The sequence below is a fragment of the Scedosporium apiospermum genome (assembly GCF_000732125.1).
Source record: "Scedosporium apiospermum strain IHEM 14462 chromosome Unknown SEQ_SAPIO_0011, whole genome shotgun sequence".
NCBI classification, from domain to species: Eukaryota; Fungi; Ascomycota; class Sordariomycetes; order Microascales; family Microascaceae; genus Scedosporium; species Scedosporium apiospermum.
In genome coordinates this window covers 913,594-932,631 of record NW_015971712.1, presented here as the reverse complement: position 1 = coordinate 932,631, position 19,038 = coordinate 913,594, and the positions used below count along the sequence as shown (strand labels likewise).

At 51.7% G+C, this 19,038-nt stretch overlaps 2 protein-coding genes across 2 annotated transcripts; both read right to left on the bottom strand.

The window, feature by feature from the left end:
- Window positions 1-618: 618 nt before the first annotated feature.
- Window positions 619-5,699, bottom strand: SAPIO_CDS0236 (AAA family; the record flags this gene model as incomplete). The annotated part of the gene is made up of 3 exons (XM_016783065.1): window positions 619-2,343; window positions 2,411-2,686; window positions 2,790-5,699. The coding sequence occupies 3 exons, from the start codon at window positions 5,697-5,699 to the stop codon at window positions 619-621; spliced, it is 4,911 nt and encodes a 1,636-aa protein (XP_016646698.1).
- Window positions 5,700-9,595: 3,896 nt separating this feature from the next.
- On the bottom strand, window positions 9,596-10,662 carry SAPIO_CDS0235 (uncharacterized protein; the record flags this gene model as incomplete). The annotated part of the gene is made up of 2 exons (XM_016783064.1): window positions 9,596-9,981; window positions 10,218-10,662. 2 exons carry the CDS (start codon window positions 10,660-10,662, stop codon window positions 9,596-9,598), a joined length of 831 nt encoding a protein of 276 aa, XP_016646697.1.
- Window positions 10,663-19,038: the final 8,376 nt, after the last annotated feature.

Genomic DNA, 19,038 nt, shown 5'->3' with positions numbered 1-19,038 from the left:
TGCTACAAAGTAGTCGAGGTATCAAGGAGATCTGGCCCTTCATCCTTCGATATGATTTAGAGGAGAAACCCAAGTTAGGCTAAGTAGTCGACGCTGCTTTCGAAGTAGGACTTATGTTCTAGCTGCGTGGAATGGAGTTGCAGTCTGTTGATGCGAATCGTTGACAGTTGATTTTTGCTATGGGCAACTCGTAAAGGACTTCGCCCCTCGCATGATCAAGAAATCGACTAACCCGGTGCCAACAACGACAGAAGAAAAGGCCACGCAAAAGGAATACAGATATTACTTCGACTTCAGATAGGGGTGCGGTGCAGCTGTCATTTAGACTAGAGAGGGGGACAACCGCCAGGGCGAGCGATGAGATTAATCTTTATGAACGTTGACTGGAGAAAAAAATACAGATTTGCCAAATAAACATTCGCAAGGTCCCTGTCCAGCAACGTTAAGCATCCGCCAAAGCACTTCGCATAAAAGACAAGAAAGCAGAAGAAAAAAAAAAAAAAAAACAAGAGAGCCGCCAGACAGAGAACATGATCCTTTACATGCAACAACAGTACCGTAGCCAAGTGACGTAAACCGTTTTCTTTCCTGCTTCATCTTACAGCCTCCTTTTTCTCTTTACTGACTCAACTGCAACACCCCCTGTGTACTCTCGATATCTCTAATCGTATCATTAAACACCTCGGTGAGGTTATTGAGCACCATCATCCTGTTCGACTCGTTCCTGGTCCTCCAAACAACCTCCATCAACTCGCGGTTAATCTGCTCCAGCTGTTCAATCGTGCAGCCCGAGGTCCTCTCCGTCAAATCCGTGAGGAAGTCGTGCACTTGGCCCTCGTGTATGACGATAGTGGGCTGCGAGGACAAGCCCGAATTCCTCACAGATTGGGAGCCTTCCTCGCCCGAAGTCTCGTTGACATGGCTGTTGGAGCTGACGTGGTTCGACTTACGCACAGATGTCATCCGGGATCCGAAGGGTTGCCGGCTCTCCGAGGACGTTGGGCTATTCTCCGTTAACCCAGACTCACCGATACGCAACCTGCCGCTGGCCAGGGCATGGGCCTGCGAGTGCATCCAGGATTCGCCGCTTGATTGTCCCTGACTGGCGGGAACGGGAAGGGTATCGGGCATCTGCGAATTCTCAGCCTCTCCAGAGCCAGAGCCGGAGTGGTCATGGTACCCGTTGGTCAACTGCGTGCTAAAGTTGGAAGACTTATTCGAGGGATCCGACGTCTTTGTAGTCGAGGCGTCGTTAAGAATCGCCGATGGTGACACACCAGGAGGGACCGACGTGACAGCAGAACGCTGCGACACTTGTGTCGCCGCCATACCGCCACTGGCAGTCTCCGCGCCCGGCCTTCGTGCTGATGGAGGAGGCGGTTGCATCCGCGGCACATTTGGGAATTCTTGAGTATCGCCGTCCACGCCACTCATCTGGACGTCACTGCCACGTCTCACCAACGTGCCGTTGCCGGGATGATTGGCATCCGAGGCCGAGCCATGTCCATTAGATAATGGGCTCATAACCTGGAACCTTGCTGTCGTCGTTCGGGATCCTGGCAGAGGCTCGCCGACAGTCACGGGGCCTTGGGCTTGGGAATCGCTGTCGTTGCCGACAACATCAGATTGGACAACGTCCACTATCGACTGAATCGCGAGTCTCTTCCGCTCTCGCTCCGCCGCCCGCTTAGCACGATGGACTTGTCGCTGGTAGAGAGCTTCCCAGTCAACATTGCTTGTTGAATGCTCCACATTGGCCACGTCGACCTCAACGTTAGAGACGAGTTCATTTGCCTTGAGGGTTCTCTCCTTGTCACCGATATTGCGCGAATCTTTGGCCAAAGTTTTGATATCAAACAGGAAATCCTTGGGTCGGCAGTAGAATCCATTGGAAAGCCTCTCTTCGATTGTAGTCGTTTCGAGGTTGTAGAATATGTTGCCAGTTGCTGTCTCCTTAAGAACGTCATTTCCGTGCTTGTCCTTAACAATCTCGAATGGCCGCACCTCGCTCTCCGCGAGATCAGGTCGGACGTAGTTAGGGTCCGCTTCCGCATACAAGTATGTGAGCTGCGTAAAGGGAATGGCCGGCTGCCGGAACTTCTTGTACTTCCTATTGATCTGATCCATGATTGGCTGCAGTTGTACTTTTAGTACATTCAGGAGTTGGCGATCCCGCTTCTCCAGCGCCTTCATCTCCGCTTTTGACGGGACCTTGGGCGGCGGAGGTGGCGCGACCTCAAGTTCCTCCAAGACACGCAGCTTCCGGTTGGCGGGGTCAGGGAACTCTGCAGGGTTCATCCTGATGTAATTGATAATGGCTGAGAAGTACTCTCGTCGGTTAGGCTGCGTAATTGTTAGCAAAGTCCAGCCTGAGGCGAGTAGCTTCTCTAATGCGACAAACAACACTTACCTGGTCAGGGCGCTGGATTTCGATACGGTTCTTCCGCGAATATCCGAAGAAATCCTTCAAAAGCTCGGCAGGCAGGTGTTCCAGGTCACACTCGGCAGACGCCAAAAGCAGAACTGGATCGGTGGGTGGAATTGCCCGCAGCATTGACTGGAAGGTGATCATGGCAAGGCTGTCTCGTAACGAAGCATACCAAGTCTCAATGTTGGGAATGAATATTACACTTGGTTTATGTCGCTTGATTTCCGTGAACTTGCCAACAATGACTTGTTCCATGGGCTAGGAAGGTAAAAAAAATGTTAGTACAAGACGTTCCATCGACCTTCCGTGACAGGAAAAAAAAATTAAAAATAAAGGGAGGACAAAAGGCTCCAATACTTACACGTCCGTCAGCTAGCAAACTTGGCAGATCAAAAGTTTGAACATGCACCCCCTCGAGGTGGTGAAGAACCGCAGAGGATAGGTAGCCTTGACCCATCCCGCTTGCGCCGTGAATCAAGAACCTGGGCCGGAATACTCGGCATCTTTCAAACTCCTGGTGGAGCTTCTCCCGCCCGAAGCCGTGGTCACCATCGGTGACTTGCTCAAACATGGCTTCTTCGAGTGCCGTTATTTTCTTCTTCCGAGGGAGAGTTTCGTCCAACGCATCCCTGATTGCGGCGAACTGGTCGCGGAGAAGGGGCTCGATGCCTAGGGGGAGGGGCGCAGCACCTGACGTCGTAGAACGTTCGGAGGAAGGAATCATCTGCTTGATGGACAACATGAAGTCCGTGGCGTGGACAACAATATTGTCAGGATCGACAATGAGCTTTTCTTGTGACGAGTATATCTGTGGGTAAGCGCGTTGGATAGAGTTAAGAGCGGCCTCTGTACACAAAGCGCGCAGATCAGCACCACCGTAGCCCTTGGTGTGCTCGGCGAGGGAATCTTTGAATTGATCCTGCAGACCCCAGTCTTTCGTATGGATGTCGATGATTGCTCGTCTGCCCTCCTTATCAGGGAGCGGGAAGTAAAACTCCCTGTCAAAACGACCAGGCCGTCGTAGCGCGGGATCGATATTGTCCGGACGGTTGGTGGCGCCGATTACAATGACCTGTCCACGACCATCCATGCCATCCATCAAAGCGAGGAGAGTGGAGACGATACTGGCATGAATCTGCTCCTGCTTACTCGACCGAACAGGAGCAAGGCCATCTATCTCGTCAAAGAAGATGATGCTCGGCTGGGTGCGTCTAGCCTCTTCGAAAAGGAGTCGCAGCTGTCTTTCCGCCTCTCCGACCCACTTGCTCAGGGCATCAGCTCCCTTGCGCATATAGAAAGATATCTTCTTACCCTCGGAACTGACAGAGTTGGCCAGTGCTCGGGCCAGAAGCGTCTTTCCGGTGCCGGGAGGTCCGTGGAAGAGGACACCTCGGGGCGGGGTTACATGGAACTTCAAGAACAGTTCCGGGTATAAGAGGGGCAACTGAACCATTTCCTTCAGCTTGTCGATGTGACCTTGAAGACCGCCGACTTGGCTGAAGTTGACGTTCATATTCACGCCGAGCGGGTCTGCGTCGGCGAATGCCTTTTGGTTCTTGATCTTGCCAACATTCGGAGTAGCACCAACACCGCCAAGACCATCAGCATTAATAGCGCCACCAATGCCGCCGAGCATGCCTGGAGGAGCAGCAGAGGTAGGTGTCATCCCTACATTTCCGACAGCGTTGGAACGCGTAACCATCTCATCGTCACTACTATCGGAGTCCACGCCGCCGGCTGCGCCGGTGCCCCAGGGTCCACCGAGGAGTGAGCCGACCCCACCCCCACCGCCGAAAGGTCCGTAGGCCGTATTGAGAGGTCGTTCCCAAGCTAGACCTGCACCACCACGAGCACCCCGACGACGGGCGGGGGTTGGAGCAGGATCTTCCGGCTCTTCTTCTTCAATAGCCGCCGCTGTCAGTGGCGGTAGATAGTAGCTGACAGGTTTGGCAGTTGCGCGACGCCTCTTCGGTTCTTGGTAAATAATGGATGGGGAGCGACGACGTCGACGCGGGCGAGAGGTTTCACGAAGTTCCTGGAGTTCCTCGGCAAGTTCGTCCCTATCGAGCTCAACCTCGTCACCCGAGTCTTCGCGCCTGGCCGCTCTGGTACTTCTTCGCTTATTGCGGCTGGAGCGGCGACCCCTGGGAGTGGGGCTATCATACTCGGCGTCGTCGTCTCCATCACCGTTCGCGGCCGACTCGGCTCCAGACGGCTCACCATCTGACTCCTCACCAGGATCAAAGTCACTACTAGGCTCCTGAGCAGATTTGCGGCGGCTGGATCTGCGCCTTAGCCGCCGAGTTCCAGTGTTGTCTTCTTTGTCTTCGGCCTTATCTTCCGGCTCGTCGGCCACGGTGGTAGAATTCTTCCGTCGAGTAGACCTAGTACGTGTAACAGGACCATCGTCGTCGTCTTCTTCTTCTTCTTCTTCTTCTTCGTCTTCCCGGGTCTCTTCCGCATCGGGAGCCACGTCAGGTTTCTCCTCGGCGGTAGACGCCTCGGCTTCCTCGACCTCTTCATCCTTCTCTTCCACGGACTCGAGCGGCTGGTCTTGTTCTTCTTGAGCGGCTTGCGTTTCGCGGGAACTGCTTTCTTGAGTCGCTTCTTCAATAGTTTCGGGAGCCTTCTTCAGACCCTTCATAGCACGGGAGGACCGAGTTGCACGGGCGGCGGTTTCGGGGCTAACGCTCCTCGAGCCACGAGCAGGCACGGCATGGTGGCCAGAATTAGACAGCTCAACAAGCTCTTCTTGGAATTCCTCGGTCCTGGCCCTAGTTGTCCGCCGAGCAGCTCTCAGGTTGAGATTTGAAGCTTCACTCTTGGGCACTTTCAGGCGAATAATTTTGGACTTGGCTTTGCCACGGGGTGTTTTCTGGAGCTCATCAACACCATCGTCTTCGGCAGCATCGTCATCTTCCTGGTCGCTACTCTCGGCATAGCTGATTTGTTTGGTCGCAGCCTTGCGGGTTCGACGACCAGCGGCATTGACTGGCAAGTCCTCGGCTTCTTTGTCGTCATCTGATCCCATATCGAAAGAGGCTTCATCCTGGCTATCAGATAGCACCTCCTCATCGTCCTCAATGTCTGTTCCTGAATAATTTCGGTTGGGCCTGCGGCGGCTAGTTCCTGAATTCCGTCGACCTCTCGCCTGATGACGCGACCTCTTCTTTCCCCGGCGGGTTTCTGTCTCGGGTTCAAAGTTTTCGTCATCGGAATCAGACTTGTTGGGGTCGAAGTCTAGAAGCTCCCTCTTGCGTTTGCTCGCCATCTTGAGAATGCAACTCGATAGATGAGTTGCGCAGCGTTGGGTCTATAACGGCGGCGATGCAGGTAAATGCCGGATGTGGTAACGGAGCGGGGAATGATGGCTGACGGTAATGAAGTTAATGGCCTAGAAAGGAAAGAGTAAGCTTCCAGCGCTCTTAAGGGACCTTTTGCACATGTTTCGTAAACTGTATTCGAGGATGTGGATGGGCATAGGTTGGTGATGGAAGCTACTGAGGAGAGCATGAAGCAGCCAGCAAGGTTGAGATGAGAGAGTGGTGTTTCGTTGGGAGCGGAGATGGAAGATAGCAGGCGCCACCCAAGGCTAAAGGAGCTGGGTCTCGAATAGATGTGTTCAGCCTCACCTTTAAGAATTCTGGAAAATTGAGGATGCTTATAATCGTCTCGACGTGGCGCAGACGACCACACAAGGATCGTGTGGTTGGGGAAGTGCCTCGAGTGACGCACAAGAACTTGGGGCGGGCGCGGCGATCGAGGAAAAATAAGAAAGAGAAAGGGAAGAAGAAAAGGAGGATGGATAACGTACAAAGTTAATCGCTTCCCATGCTTTGAGGTGGGTTGGTGAGGGTGATGGGCGATGGATGATTTTCTCCCACGCCTGAATGTGAGGTCGCGCGTCATCGAAATCCGCCGCGCTCCTTTTTTCAGTTTCTGCAGGCAGAGGCAAGCGCGAATCGAACTTGCGTTGCTGAATTGACCTGGATTGGCGAGTTGGAAGAGGCGGAATCGGATAAATGTATAAAATCACGTGAAGGAAAGGTCCCGCAGCCACGCCACACCACTGCAAGGAGCACCTTCCCAAACGTTTTGGCCACGCTTGCACCAACCAGAAGCCGCAAAATACCCTGGTCTTAGTCATCCTTCAGAGTCGAGGTTTACTTCACTATTTCGACAATATTCTTCTCGAGTCAATGTGACGATGGACCTTGAGATGGCAACGAGGGATCATGGAGACTCAAAAAGGAGGATCGCAAATCTACAACGAACCGAAGAATTGATCGACGGAGTAAAATTCAGCCTACTTTGTTTATTCTAGCCTCATCCCTATGGCAGCCTTAGTCGATTCTCAAGCGATCAATTTGAGTTGGAAATTGATGTTACTCTCCACAGGTAGAGAGACGGTGATCTCAAGCGAGTCAACGTGAATATTAAATTTAGAATTAAGTTTTCTGGGTTAGCAACCTTGCCTTCGAGAACTATGACCCTGGTGGTTCCTGGGGAAGATCGCGTGTGTTTCCACCCCAGTCAGCCCTACCAGGACGCCGGCGCCGCCACCAGGCGACAAACCAACTATGGGCCCTCGATCAGGCACAAGCTTATCAAAACCTTACTCCGAAGCAATCGTTGGTTCGCCCACATCAAGACCGATGAATATTGATATTTCCATGACCCCATTCGTTGATTTCGACTTGTTCAGCCAAACCAGGAGCGATTCCCCGCATTGCATTCCGAGATTGAACAAAAAAAAGAAAGCGAAAAGCCTCAATCCGAGCCCAAATCCCTCAATTTCAACCCAACCTTGGCCAGGAAGCCAGGCTGCTGGGGATAAAACAAGACTGCTGCAAATAGCCGGACACCCACCGCCAGAATCAACAGGGAGCATGATGACTGCATTCGCTCTTAAGGCTGCAGATCAACGATTAGCAGTGGTAGGACGAAGAACGGGGGCAGAAAAAACATGATGTCAACACGAAGTAGTGAGTCACATTGCCGAGTTGCTTCATTTAGTAAAAGTCCCTAGAAAAATCCACTGCCAAGAAGAGATCCTCTGGGATAGTGGACCCGGGACTGGGGGCCAAACTCAATGTTGCTTCTCTTGTTTCTGTCCCCATGACCCCTACGATCCAACAGTGCGTCTTTGGTCTCGTCAGGATGCGGGGTTCTTGGGTCCTTGGGTCCTTGGGTCCTTGGGTCCTTAGGTTCTTGACCACGGCATCACACACGTGCGTGTCTAGTGAATGTTCATGACGCACAAGCACGTAACCAAAGAAAGAAGCCCAGACACAATTCGCTTGGTTATCAACTTATCATCCAATTGAGAGTGTCTCCCTCCAGCCTCGGGCGTCCTCCACCTCTGGCTATCGCGCTATCTCGACTGGGGGTTCCAACGTGGATGGGTCCTAGGACTCCTAGGGCTGCCAAGCGTTAGGGAAAAGTCGGTCTCGAAGCTTCACGGAACAATCTTGCCGTCCAACACTAGTCTGACTGCAGCACGCTTGGCCCTATAACTGCTGCCTTGCGGACTTCATCCAATCCAAGGACGTCGCATCGAGCACCTGCATCTCCATTCCGGGGTTGGATTGGCCGGCAGGGCCGATAGTTCTCTTGGCTCTCCCCTCTCCTGGGGGAAAAAAGATGAGGGTCGGTTGTGTCTGTTGCTCCCAATTCATGTAAAGTAAAAGTGTCGGGTTGTTCAGGACCTCAATTGTCCAACATTCCGATCCCTTCGCGGCTCTCCGGCTCCCCGTCCACGTAGCTCTCCATTGAGATGACGAAATCGTTTCCATCTTGTATACTTCCTTCGTACGCGTAGCCTTGTCTATATAAACCAACATAGATTCTATCCCTTCCCCCCTCTCCATTTCCCATCCAACATACTGTACCCAAGCTACAAAGTTCTGTCTAATAAGCACGTTGCTGGCTTCTCATTTGCCATTTTTTTATCACTATCTTTCTGCTCGCGTCCCTCATCCGCAAGCACCCGGTGTGCAGAGTCGGCTGGTTAATAGAACTTCTTCCACCATCTAAACAATTAGTGGCCACGGCTTGAAGTCTTCGCCCTCTCACATTCCTTTTCTCTCTTTCCCGACGGTTTCCAATCGCCGGAAAATTTGCCCAGGCAGGCCAATTTACGGACAAATCTTACCCACCGGTCACCCGCCGAATTGAAATATATTCGCCATGTCGAGCTCAAGGGCACCACCTCCCGCACCTTTGAACCTCACCCAAAGCAGACAGTCTTTCGACTCTTCATACTCCGAGAGGGGCAGGGTAAGCCGCAAGTGCTCTTTTATTCGCAAAATATCTACATGTGGTCCACATGTAAACCTGCCAATCAAACCTACTAACTCGATCGGTTTCCAGTCGAGACACAGCTCCTTTGGTGATGCCAGCACCCTGGTAACCACCCCCAGCACTGCCGGCCTGGAGTCGCCGCATCACTCCAACCGGAAGCCTAACAACGTCAACGTTTACACGACGTGTGGCAGGCACACAGATGAATTCCTCTTCGGTGGGCCATCTCTTGGAGAGATGGCGCGGTCCCTCTTTGGTCGCAACCAGCGTTGACACGAACCCATCACCACACAACATTACGCACTCAGCCAAGACCACAGGCATCGAACCGAACCCACCCCGTCACTTGCAAACCAAGCGCGGCCTCTTCAACCCCACACAGGCCCAGCCATATATCTATATATGAATATCATCGAGATTGTTGCTTGCATCGATTTCTTGCAGATTCCCCACCCCAGCCCTAGAACAAGGCACATTCACCCTCTCTCTCTCACTTCGTTTAGAATGGAAGAACTAGTTGTCTCTGGAAAACGAGACTGAAAGGAGGATTGGGAAGTTGAAACGATTCATGAACTGATACCCCTCGCCGCCCGTTTATTTCATGTATATATATATTTTACAGTTTTACCTTGGGACGTGGAGAATAGAGTCCTGGGCTTCACTTTCATTCATGTTAGTCTTTTCGCCGGTCCTGAAGAAGATTGCAATGAGGTCACTTTACAGAGCAGTCGAGAATCAAAAATGTCTATCAAATGATTATTACATACAATATGGTTAAAGCCTCAAAGTTATATAATGAAGATGCATGCCACGTCTATTCCTCTCTCGGCCAACGCCCTTTATCACAACGCCATACTCCATAACCTATTCATCATTGGCAGCTCCAATAGTTTCTACCGCATTCTGCAGCAAGTTAATCTCGCCCGGTGCATTTTGCGTGTACCGCGAGTTAAACCTCAAGACAGACTTAGCAGCCCTATATGTCTTCGCGGAGACGTAAACCGGGTCCCGGACCACATTCCAAGCCACGCCTTCACTGCAGGGCGGCGTCGTCAGTGAACCGTTGTACTGGAAGACGTCGGATCCGCTGACGAGGTCTTCGATCTCGCCGGAGAAGAGGGGACCGGTCTCGCCGATGTCGCCGGCGTGGGGAATATCGTGGACATTCGAGAGGGCGTTGGTGAAGAAACGACTGGTTGGACCGTGAGAGGAGACGTCGATGAGGATACCGACTACGGAGAGGGATTGGTCTGGTTTGGTTTTTTAATCGAGATGATTAGCTGTTTTTGCGACGGTTTTCTTCTCCTCTCCTCAGGTCTCTGCAGGGACTCGCCAAGGCTTCGCTCTACGTCGGTCCATGCCTTCCACTAATGCCGCCTTTTTCACCCGCGTCGTGCCAAGAGCCAAGACATGGGAAGTCTACAACAACAACGACATGCGTGGGAATTGTGTAAGTGTAAGTGAGGACAACATTCTTTCAACCCACCTTCTGCCCTGAAAACAAAATGCGCCTCCATCGCGTACGTCTCGTCGTCGATTCTATGCTCCGAGGAAGTGTGGAAGTGGAATTGCACGAGATTATATGCCTTGCCATCGCGGTTGAGAGTGCCATTCGCGGGGACTTCGACGGTGGTGCCTAGGTTTTCGACCTCTGTTCCGAAGAAGTAACTGTCCAGCTCCAGAGATAGGCGCTCTCCCTTGACTACGGGTATGTTTCCCGCAGACGTGTCTATCGAGATGGGGGATTGGTGCGTGCCTTCGGCGCAGGCAATGTTGTCTGCCGATAGACCATGCCAGTTCAGCGGGCCTTGGAGACCTGTATATCCGAAAGAAGGCGGAGTGAATTCGCTACGGGCATGGAGACTCGGATCGCGGTAACAGAGTGCCGAGGCGAGAGGTGCCAGGCTACTGATGATGGCAAGACTTTTCATCGTGGAAGGCTGCGCGAAGGTCCTAAATGCTCAACCTGAGAAGAAGAGGGAAGCAACTCTGTCAGTACATCTAAGCAGAGTTATAAATATTCAAATGAATATCGAGATTAGGACTTGTTCGCACTCTCGAGACTCAATCGGGCATAGGGGGGGAGGATGGACGGACAACCGGATCCTTCGTACAAGTGCGACGGCTGGAGACATCCGTCACATGCGACCATCGTGACTTTATCTTAGTTTATATACAGGGGGTGGCTGAGAGACCGACAGGCACCACCTGGAGAACTCAATTACCAGGGTATCCTACATGAGTGATATAATGACCATCGGGTGGAGTTGAAAATCCCCCCTTCTATATATTCCCACGCCGCCGACACGTCTACTGCTGATGCAAGGAATTGGGAAGACTAGCTTACTTCTTTCTGCGCGCTCGGTTCGCTTCCTGCATCTGGCTTCAATACAACTGCGTACTAGAAATCAAGAATCCCACGATACCGTTATGGGTCCGGGTAAGTCGGCTTGTCTCGTCAAATAGGCCACTTCTGTTGGAGGACGCTGCCGAACACGAGATGGCTCCTTGAGTTATAATGCAGCTTGACTGTAAGATCTAGAAGAGAACATGCAGAAAAGAGGCGAGCTGATACCGAACGAAAGTTATCAACGAAGTACGAGGCAAGGTATTGCGTCGTGCGGGAAACCTCCAAACGTCCCCGTCCAAGCCCTTTTTGTCTTGCACCCTTGTTGTTAATGGGTCCTGCCGGTTCACGGCGGACACAGGGAGGGCATGTTGGACGATCGAAATATTGTTGACAATGGGGAAATTTATTGGGAAACAGGAGCTGAGCAGCCTCGAGTGGTCATGATCAGCCAATTATTCTCATAACCTGGCCTAATTGGGCAATTTAACAGACTTTAAGCTCTGTGCTAACTGGTTGGAAGACCCCGGTTTGACGATCCTCATTTTCCTCCTGTCCACATCTGATAAGGCTATTCGAGACATATTGGAGTAAAACAAATGACTCAAGAAGGATAGGTCTTTTAACATGGCCTCCTATAGAGTATGTCAAACACAGGTACCGAGGTACGAAGTACACAAGTCTTAATTATTTCTATTCTCAAGTTTGAGACCTTAGTCAAGATAGATCGAATCAACGGAAGGCTATATCGTTCACCAAGGGGCCTTAATCATGTCATTTGTGGATCCTTGAGAAATGGGAAAAACGAGTCCGGCTCGTGGTGTTTCTCGCAGAACAAACTAGCAAGCTGGTTAAAACTGCTTTCGGCTTCATTCATCTGGTGGCCTCTGCGAGGCATTTAACGGGCTGGTTTGGTCGACACACCAGTGCCACGCCGGCTATCATCGAACCTTCTCGAGCAGTTGAGTCAAGCTCCCTTCGATTCTCTATTCCGATCCGGCATTGTTTTTACATGATATTCTTGGGTTGGAACACGTGGCACTGCTCTCCAGCCCCAGTCATAGCAAAGCTCTCGCTGGAGATCCGGACAACGCCGCTTGCTGATCCGCCGTCCTCCCCATCGGCTTACCGTACCCTATGTTCAGAACGGATGAGTCGTTGATCGGATCAAGGGAATGTCTAACGAATTAAGCACCATACCGAGACCAGAACCTCCAAACTCGGGCAGTGAGAGGATACCCGGCTTGGTCAAGATATGGAACTTCGAGCTTGACGAGGTGCTCGCTTCCGCTATTTTTTGCAAGCCCGGGAGGACGCACGCATGTGTTGTTACTTCTGAATGCTCAGCAAGGCTTGAAGGACACTGGCAGCAATTTAACGCCCAATTGGCAGAATGCCTCGAAGTCAGTGTGACTACGACATACGTGTTGTGTGTGCTGGCCCGTATGCCGAGCGTCCTCCATTCCGCTGTCATCACGAGAGTGGATGTATCCGCTAGGGCGAGCTTGCTAAGATACGAATCGAACCAGAAAGGTGTAAGGAATCGCGTCTATTGACCCAGACTGTTACAACTTAAACAAGAGAAGAAAATGTGATGTGTCTCAGCTTCGTGATCCATAGGGTCGGATCAAATCCGCCCATCCTCCCCAAGGAACGCGTAAGTGTCCGGAGATAGCTAGACCGCCAAGATGACTCTCTTTACGAAGTAGATTATTCTCTTTTGGAACTTCCATCAAACTGACGTATTCCCTCGTCTGCTTTCAGTATCCCCCAGCCAAACGGACTCCGCGGAAGCTCCCTAGATTCCAAAATCCGTTCGGGGTGGATAGAAAAGCAACTCGCGGGTCACGCAATAGGGCTTATCCTACGAAAATCTAACCAACTCCTCATACGACTCAAACTTTATCTCCGGAAGAAGCCACCGTGTATCTGTTTTGGGACAGACCTTGAGACAAAATCTCCATCGTGCGGGTGTGCAAGTGGGCATTTCCGAGAGTCATAAAGTCCGAGAGAGTCCAAGCGATCCATCATAGAGGTTACAAAACATCAAAAACGCCACAAGCGCTTAAGGTTTTGCCCTTTCCCCGACGAGGAGTTCCGTCGAGTTGGCTGCCAGCCCCCACTCAGCGATCCGGGAAGCCATTGATGCACATAAACAACGGATGTTCGACGGGAAGCATTCCCCTCCCAATTCGCTGAGATGGGGCCCACCTATTCCCAGGTATCACAGGAGGCGCTTTTCGGGATACACATGTTCGGAATGGGGCTGATCTGTGTAGATATCTCATGGGTTAAAATACGCGTAATGCATGGGGGTCAGGAATGCTGGAGCTTAGCTCCGGAGTCGACCGGAACGGTGTCGGCGGGGTGCCGCGCTGATGTGTAAGGTTCCGCCGTTCACGAGATACCTGACCGGAGCCGCCTGAGATGGTCCCGCGGATGCAAAGGGTTCGAATTTTATCAATGGATGATTGATGGACTCTAGCAGCAAGGCCACTGCGAATACGAAGCTGAGAAATGTCTGTTGCCTCTACGCAAGTCTTGCCTGTCATGTGGTGAGATTCCGGCGAGGGAGCCCTCAACACGAGGCAAGCAAAAAAAGGCTCAAACCCAGATTTGGAAAGGATCAGAGGAGCCCTCGAACCGGCTTTTTAGTCATATTTATTTTCTTCTTAAGGTAGGGCGGGGGAGGAGGAATGCGCACACCATGGCAGCAGAGCTCTATGAGCCAAGATCCTGGGCCAGGCGGCGGACGGCAGGCAAGGAGAGGGGTTTTTGATGTGCTCAAACTCGCCAGTTTCGTGGTTCGGATGCAGGGAGGCAGATACGGGTCCCCGAACGTAGCAGGATGAGCAGACGGCAGGACAATATAAATTAACAAAAGGAAAAAAAAGCACAAAACAAAAAAGGTATCGAGGCAGGCAGTTGTGTTTGTTTATTGGGAGTAATGTAGGGTCTAGGGTCTTGGGGCACGAGGCGTGACCTTCATGCAGTTTTAGATGGCATGTTCCAATGAAGAGAAGCACGAATGGGATGATTGTAAATGGGGACCCTCGAGCACCGAGCCGAAGACCTGCAAGCTTTGGTCACGATGCAACATCCGGTAGAGTACGGGCTGCAGGGTTATGCAAGGTAGGAGGTGTGGGGGCTCGAAGAGGACATGTTAGTCTACGCACACATCGTAGAAGAGAGTCGAATCTCGAAAATAGATGAAAGAAGACTCGTGTGTGTTTACCGTCTTCTCCTGCCCTCTTACAGTGTCGTGCTCTCTGGTCTCTGTGACCTCCATCGTCAACATCTCAACATCAACGCAGCCTGCCGTCTCAGAACAAGGATGGTGAGATCCCCTGCAGTTTGGAAGACTCTTTTGGCCTCATGCGTGCGTTTATTAATCTCTGGCCGCAGAAATGTGGGAGCCTATTTCACACGCGATACTCATCGTTGGGAAGTAACAAGAGAAACAACGGGCCGAGCAGTTTAAGGCTCATGGCGGGGAGCTTCCTCTTTCCCTTTCCTTACAGCTTGGCTAAGAGCCTCTAACTTCTGCACGCCCGTGAGCCGCTTCCGTTTATAGAATGACCAGGCTACCGTTCCGGACCAATGTAACGGGCTCTCTTAACCCCAACGTTCTTTAACTCCCGCACGCGGTACCACTTGAGAGGGTGGTGACTAGACCGCCCTGTAGGATTGGGGGCTACCTGTGTACGGAGTAGTTCAGACTGCCGGGCTGTCGTTGCCTGCTGAAGGTTACTCGGGGAGAGAGATCAATCAGCTTACTTGTATCATTGTCTGGACACCACCGCTTTGACCCTGGGGATCAAGGGCGGACATTCAGTCTTCACAACGACCATGGTAAGTTGTGCATTTCGGAAGAACATCATGGCCGCCACTGTTTTAAGTTTGACGCCCCTATATACTGCAGACAATAATGGATAGGAATCGGTGTTTGGGCAGAGCCTTCTTTCTCCTTGATGTTTCCCCGCTCAACTCTTGTTTCTGTGCTTTTGTCCCAACCCGACATGAGAGCATCCGCGACCACGGTGCCTCAAGGTTTAAATGCAGGATGTAGTGTCAGTCGGGTCTCGCTGACGATCTACGAAATATATATATATACATAGACTAAGCATCACGCTGCTTGGTAGCTGATTTGCCAATCGGCCGATTGGTGGTAGACAACGGGCTCACCCAAAGTTTGCAGCATTTTCCGGGTCGCGGGTGGGAGCTCGTAGTAAGGTGTCCTATATTTGCCTGCAGAAGCGAGATTGCTCCACATTCCGCCGGCGATCTATGCTTGGGGGAAGGGACAGTTTGCTGAGGCTGGACCATGAGAGCTCTTGGTTCGTGTTCAGTTCGAAGGTTCATGTTTCTGATGAGAATGGGGACAGGTACTAGAGTGACAAGGAGTCTTCTCGACGCTGGCGTGAGAAGAAGTTCACGGAAGACTTGGGGACATACGTAGTAGGCTGGTATGTAGTTTAGCAACAAGCGGCTCCATGAACCATACTCCGTACTTCATCAGGCTTTGTTCAGTGAATGAAGTTGATCCAGGATGCTCAATGCATCGCGGGTGGCCCGACCAGGGATGCCCTGTCTAAGCCTGGGGTAAACCTCCACCGCTGGAACATTCGAATTACGGGGACTCTTAAAAATGCTACATAGAATCCCCACATTCTGGATCCCCTTTCAATGCTGTCCTCCTGAGCTGAGTTGTTTCAACATTCTTCTCGCCTGACTTTGTCATGCGTGTGAGTCCTTGGCCGACAAACCGGCTGGCAGAGGGGTTCAAAGAGAACGAGGAACGATGCCTTCCCTGCGGCCTTAGAAGCCGTGCCCCCTGCGATGGATGGCACTTTGGATCTTACGTCGCTGACATTGCTGCGTTTTATACGAGTCTGCAATCCAGCGTCCGTGCCAGGAGCGAGAGTGGGCGTAGAAACGGCAGGTCTCCTTCAATGACGACCTTGGTGTTTAGTAGTTGCCAAGTTGCCAGATGATCCTGCGCTTTTCTTCCCATGGTCCAGATCCGAGCCTTGATTTGGTGGAGACTGAAAACAACGGCGCATCCTCCAGTGTCTCGAGCACAGACACGCGAAAGAGCGGAGAGTAATAACGGGAAGAAAAGGAAATGAAGGAATGGTTATTTGATCAAAGAAGCCAAGCGTCAGACGCGTTTCCCGCACAGAGGCGAATGAGAGCGGGACCGTCCTGAACAAACATTCGATGGTTGATGCCTCGATGGTCTTTGCTTCACCCTGTAATCCCTGCAGCTCTGCTTTCCTCGACTCTAGCCCTTTCAGCTGAACTGGCCGAAACGCTGGCCGGCATGGAGGGACTGCATAGTGCCCCCTTGGCAGGAGCTTCTGGAACCTAGCTCGGAGCTTTTCTTCGGATGACAAGAGATGAAATATATTCGTCTTGTACGGGGAAGCCAGTGATTTAAGCGGTCTTAATTCGGTCTTGGCTTCTTTCATCATTTTTGGTTACTTTTATGTTTATGTTTATTTTTATTTTCTCTTCAGAGATGGTGCATCTGTACTGTCATAAACCACCGGGCCGAGGGAAATAGCCCGACCCGACGGCGAGCTGGAAGAAAGGGCACATTCTGATGGTGCGAGCTCGTCCGTATTTTCCCTCTCAATATCAGCTTCTCGTCTCCCCCAACGGAGCTCTTAGTGTTTGGTCCGTTGGTCTCAGTGAAGTTAGGTTACGAGGCATATGGGTCCGCCGGCGGGAATCCGAGGATTGATCCTTGATTTGATACTGATTTCGTGTTGGACTTGGGGGGAAGAAGAAAATGCTGGCATATATTGCCTGACATCCATACACACCCGCCACACACCCACCTTCAAATGGTATCGTTTGAGTGGGGTGGGTGTTTGCGACTTGAAAAAAAGCGAAAGCCACTGACTGAATCTGTTGGTCGAGGGCAAAACAATGAAGACGAAGGTGGAGAGAGAAAATACGAATGCAAGGACAAAGCATCAATTAATTTGCCTGACCATAGGTAGTACCTATGTGGGGTTTCATTCGTAGGCTATCGTACACTAGATTATATCTCCATCGTGGTGAAATGCCAACACCCTACATGCACTCTCGCCTCAACGGCGATTCATCGTCAACAGTCAATGAGCTACCTGGTTGGGACCGACGGTGTTGCTCATTGCCCGTATCTAGGCAGGTATTGCGCAATGGCAATGGCTGATGATCTGGACGTTCTCTGTTCGTCGCCATCTCGCTCGTGTAAATTAACCGCACATGTACGAAGTATTCGTCGATAATAAACTACACCACACCTTCCCCGAGCTCTTTGGCCTGTCCCAACCAACGCCCCGTCTTGGCACGGCCGAGTGAGCGATCGGGAATGGGAACAAGTTGGCTTGCACCATGTACCCGCCAATGGTGCTTTCGGCCAACCCCTCACATTTTCCGAATAATACCTACCCAGATAATACATTTGATCGTGGTTGTCGTCAGGAAAGTTACGGTGATCCACTTTATCTAGCCGGAGGGGCGTACGAAGTAGGGAAGAAGAAGTGCTGGTCTCAGTAATGTCTATCCTCTGTTTCCACTTCGATGGTGACCTGTAACGGATCTTAGTTCTTACACATACCTTGAGGCAGAAGTGCCTTCACGAGTCAGTTGTTCTGAAATGGCACCTTCTTGATGGCGGGAACAAGGTGCAACCATGTTCTCGAGAGCAATGCCTTGGAAATTGAAGTGGGATTAATGCGAGGCATTCTCGTGAAATCAAGGGCGATGAATACAGGTGTGATGCTTCTCTTCGCATTTAGACAGTCGTTCATGCGGTTGGGAAATTCTAGGCTCGGTGTCCAGGCTCGGTGTCGAGCCTGCTCTCCACATATGTAGGCGTCTATCCTGCGAAGTTTCCTTATGGTGCCAAAGGAGCATTCAAGTCAGCATCTCGAGCGAGGTCGTCGGCCTGTTGGAGTGACTGAGGTGCGGCGCCACGAGAACCAGTTCCCAGCCTTCCGGTAAGCCCAGCTCGCGCTCGGTGGCGGCTGATATTAATCTACCGGCTTTGAGAACTCGTGAATTGAACCCATCAATCATTGCTGGTGTTTCGTATGAAGGTGTGGGGAAGTGCACATGTCGCATACGAAGTAATGTAACGGACATCTGCTCCGGGTTCTTTGAACGAGTCTCGGCACGGCCGCCGTTTGAACTCTGAACCCCAGTCGCCGACCTCTGGTTTGACTCCTCTCGGAGGATATGCCCCTGATTTTTGCTGATGATACCTTTGTACTCCGTATGTCTCTGAGCATTACTTCCTCGGTTGTGGGCTTCCATGGTGCATCTCGAGTCAAGGCTCTCTCGTGTCCCTGACTATTGGCCAATAGAACCACCTTACGGCCCGGTGCTGTTTCTCCCCTGTACGTACTCTGCTTGTATGACACGCCATGCCAGGGTCGTGCTTTCATGACCTGCAAGCATCAAGAGTAAATTCCGACCTGTGCACCGCGGCAGGACTAGGCCAAAATGCGACCACAGGACGCCAACGGCGACGCGAGTGGTCAACGCTAGTGGCGGACCAAGAGTCAATGTTTCTTTTTTCTCCCCAATAATGTGGGCAGGACGAGCTCCCTAGCGTCTGCTACATCGTATGAAGGGGGGAACTGCAACGCGACATGAGCATGGGATGGTGGGGACTTTACGTGCTATCTTTTACATGAAGGTGTGAGATGCCCCTGAGACCAGCAGATTCGAGCCATTATTACTGGCATGGCTCTCATACCAGGGATTGACTAAATTTGTAATACGAGTGGTGGCCCGCAGTGGCGTCCTTTTTCTTTCGTCATTATTGATTGATCCTTTTGCTCTGCCGATTGGGCGGGAAAAAAAGTGGCGATAGGATATCCTCATTGAATTTGGTTTGCGTTCGCATCTGGAAGAAGGGTCACAGGCGACCGTTGGCGTGTGAGGGCGATGGAAGTGGGAGCAC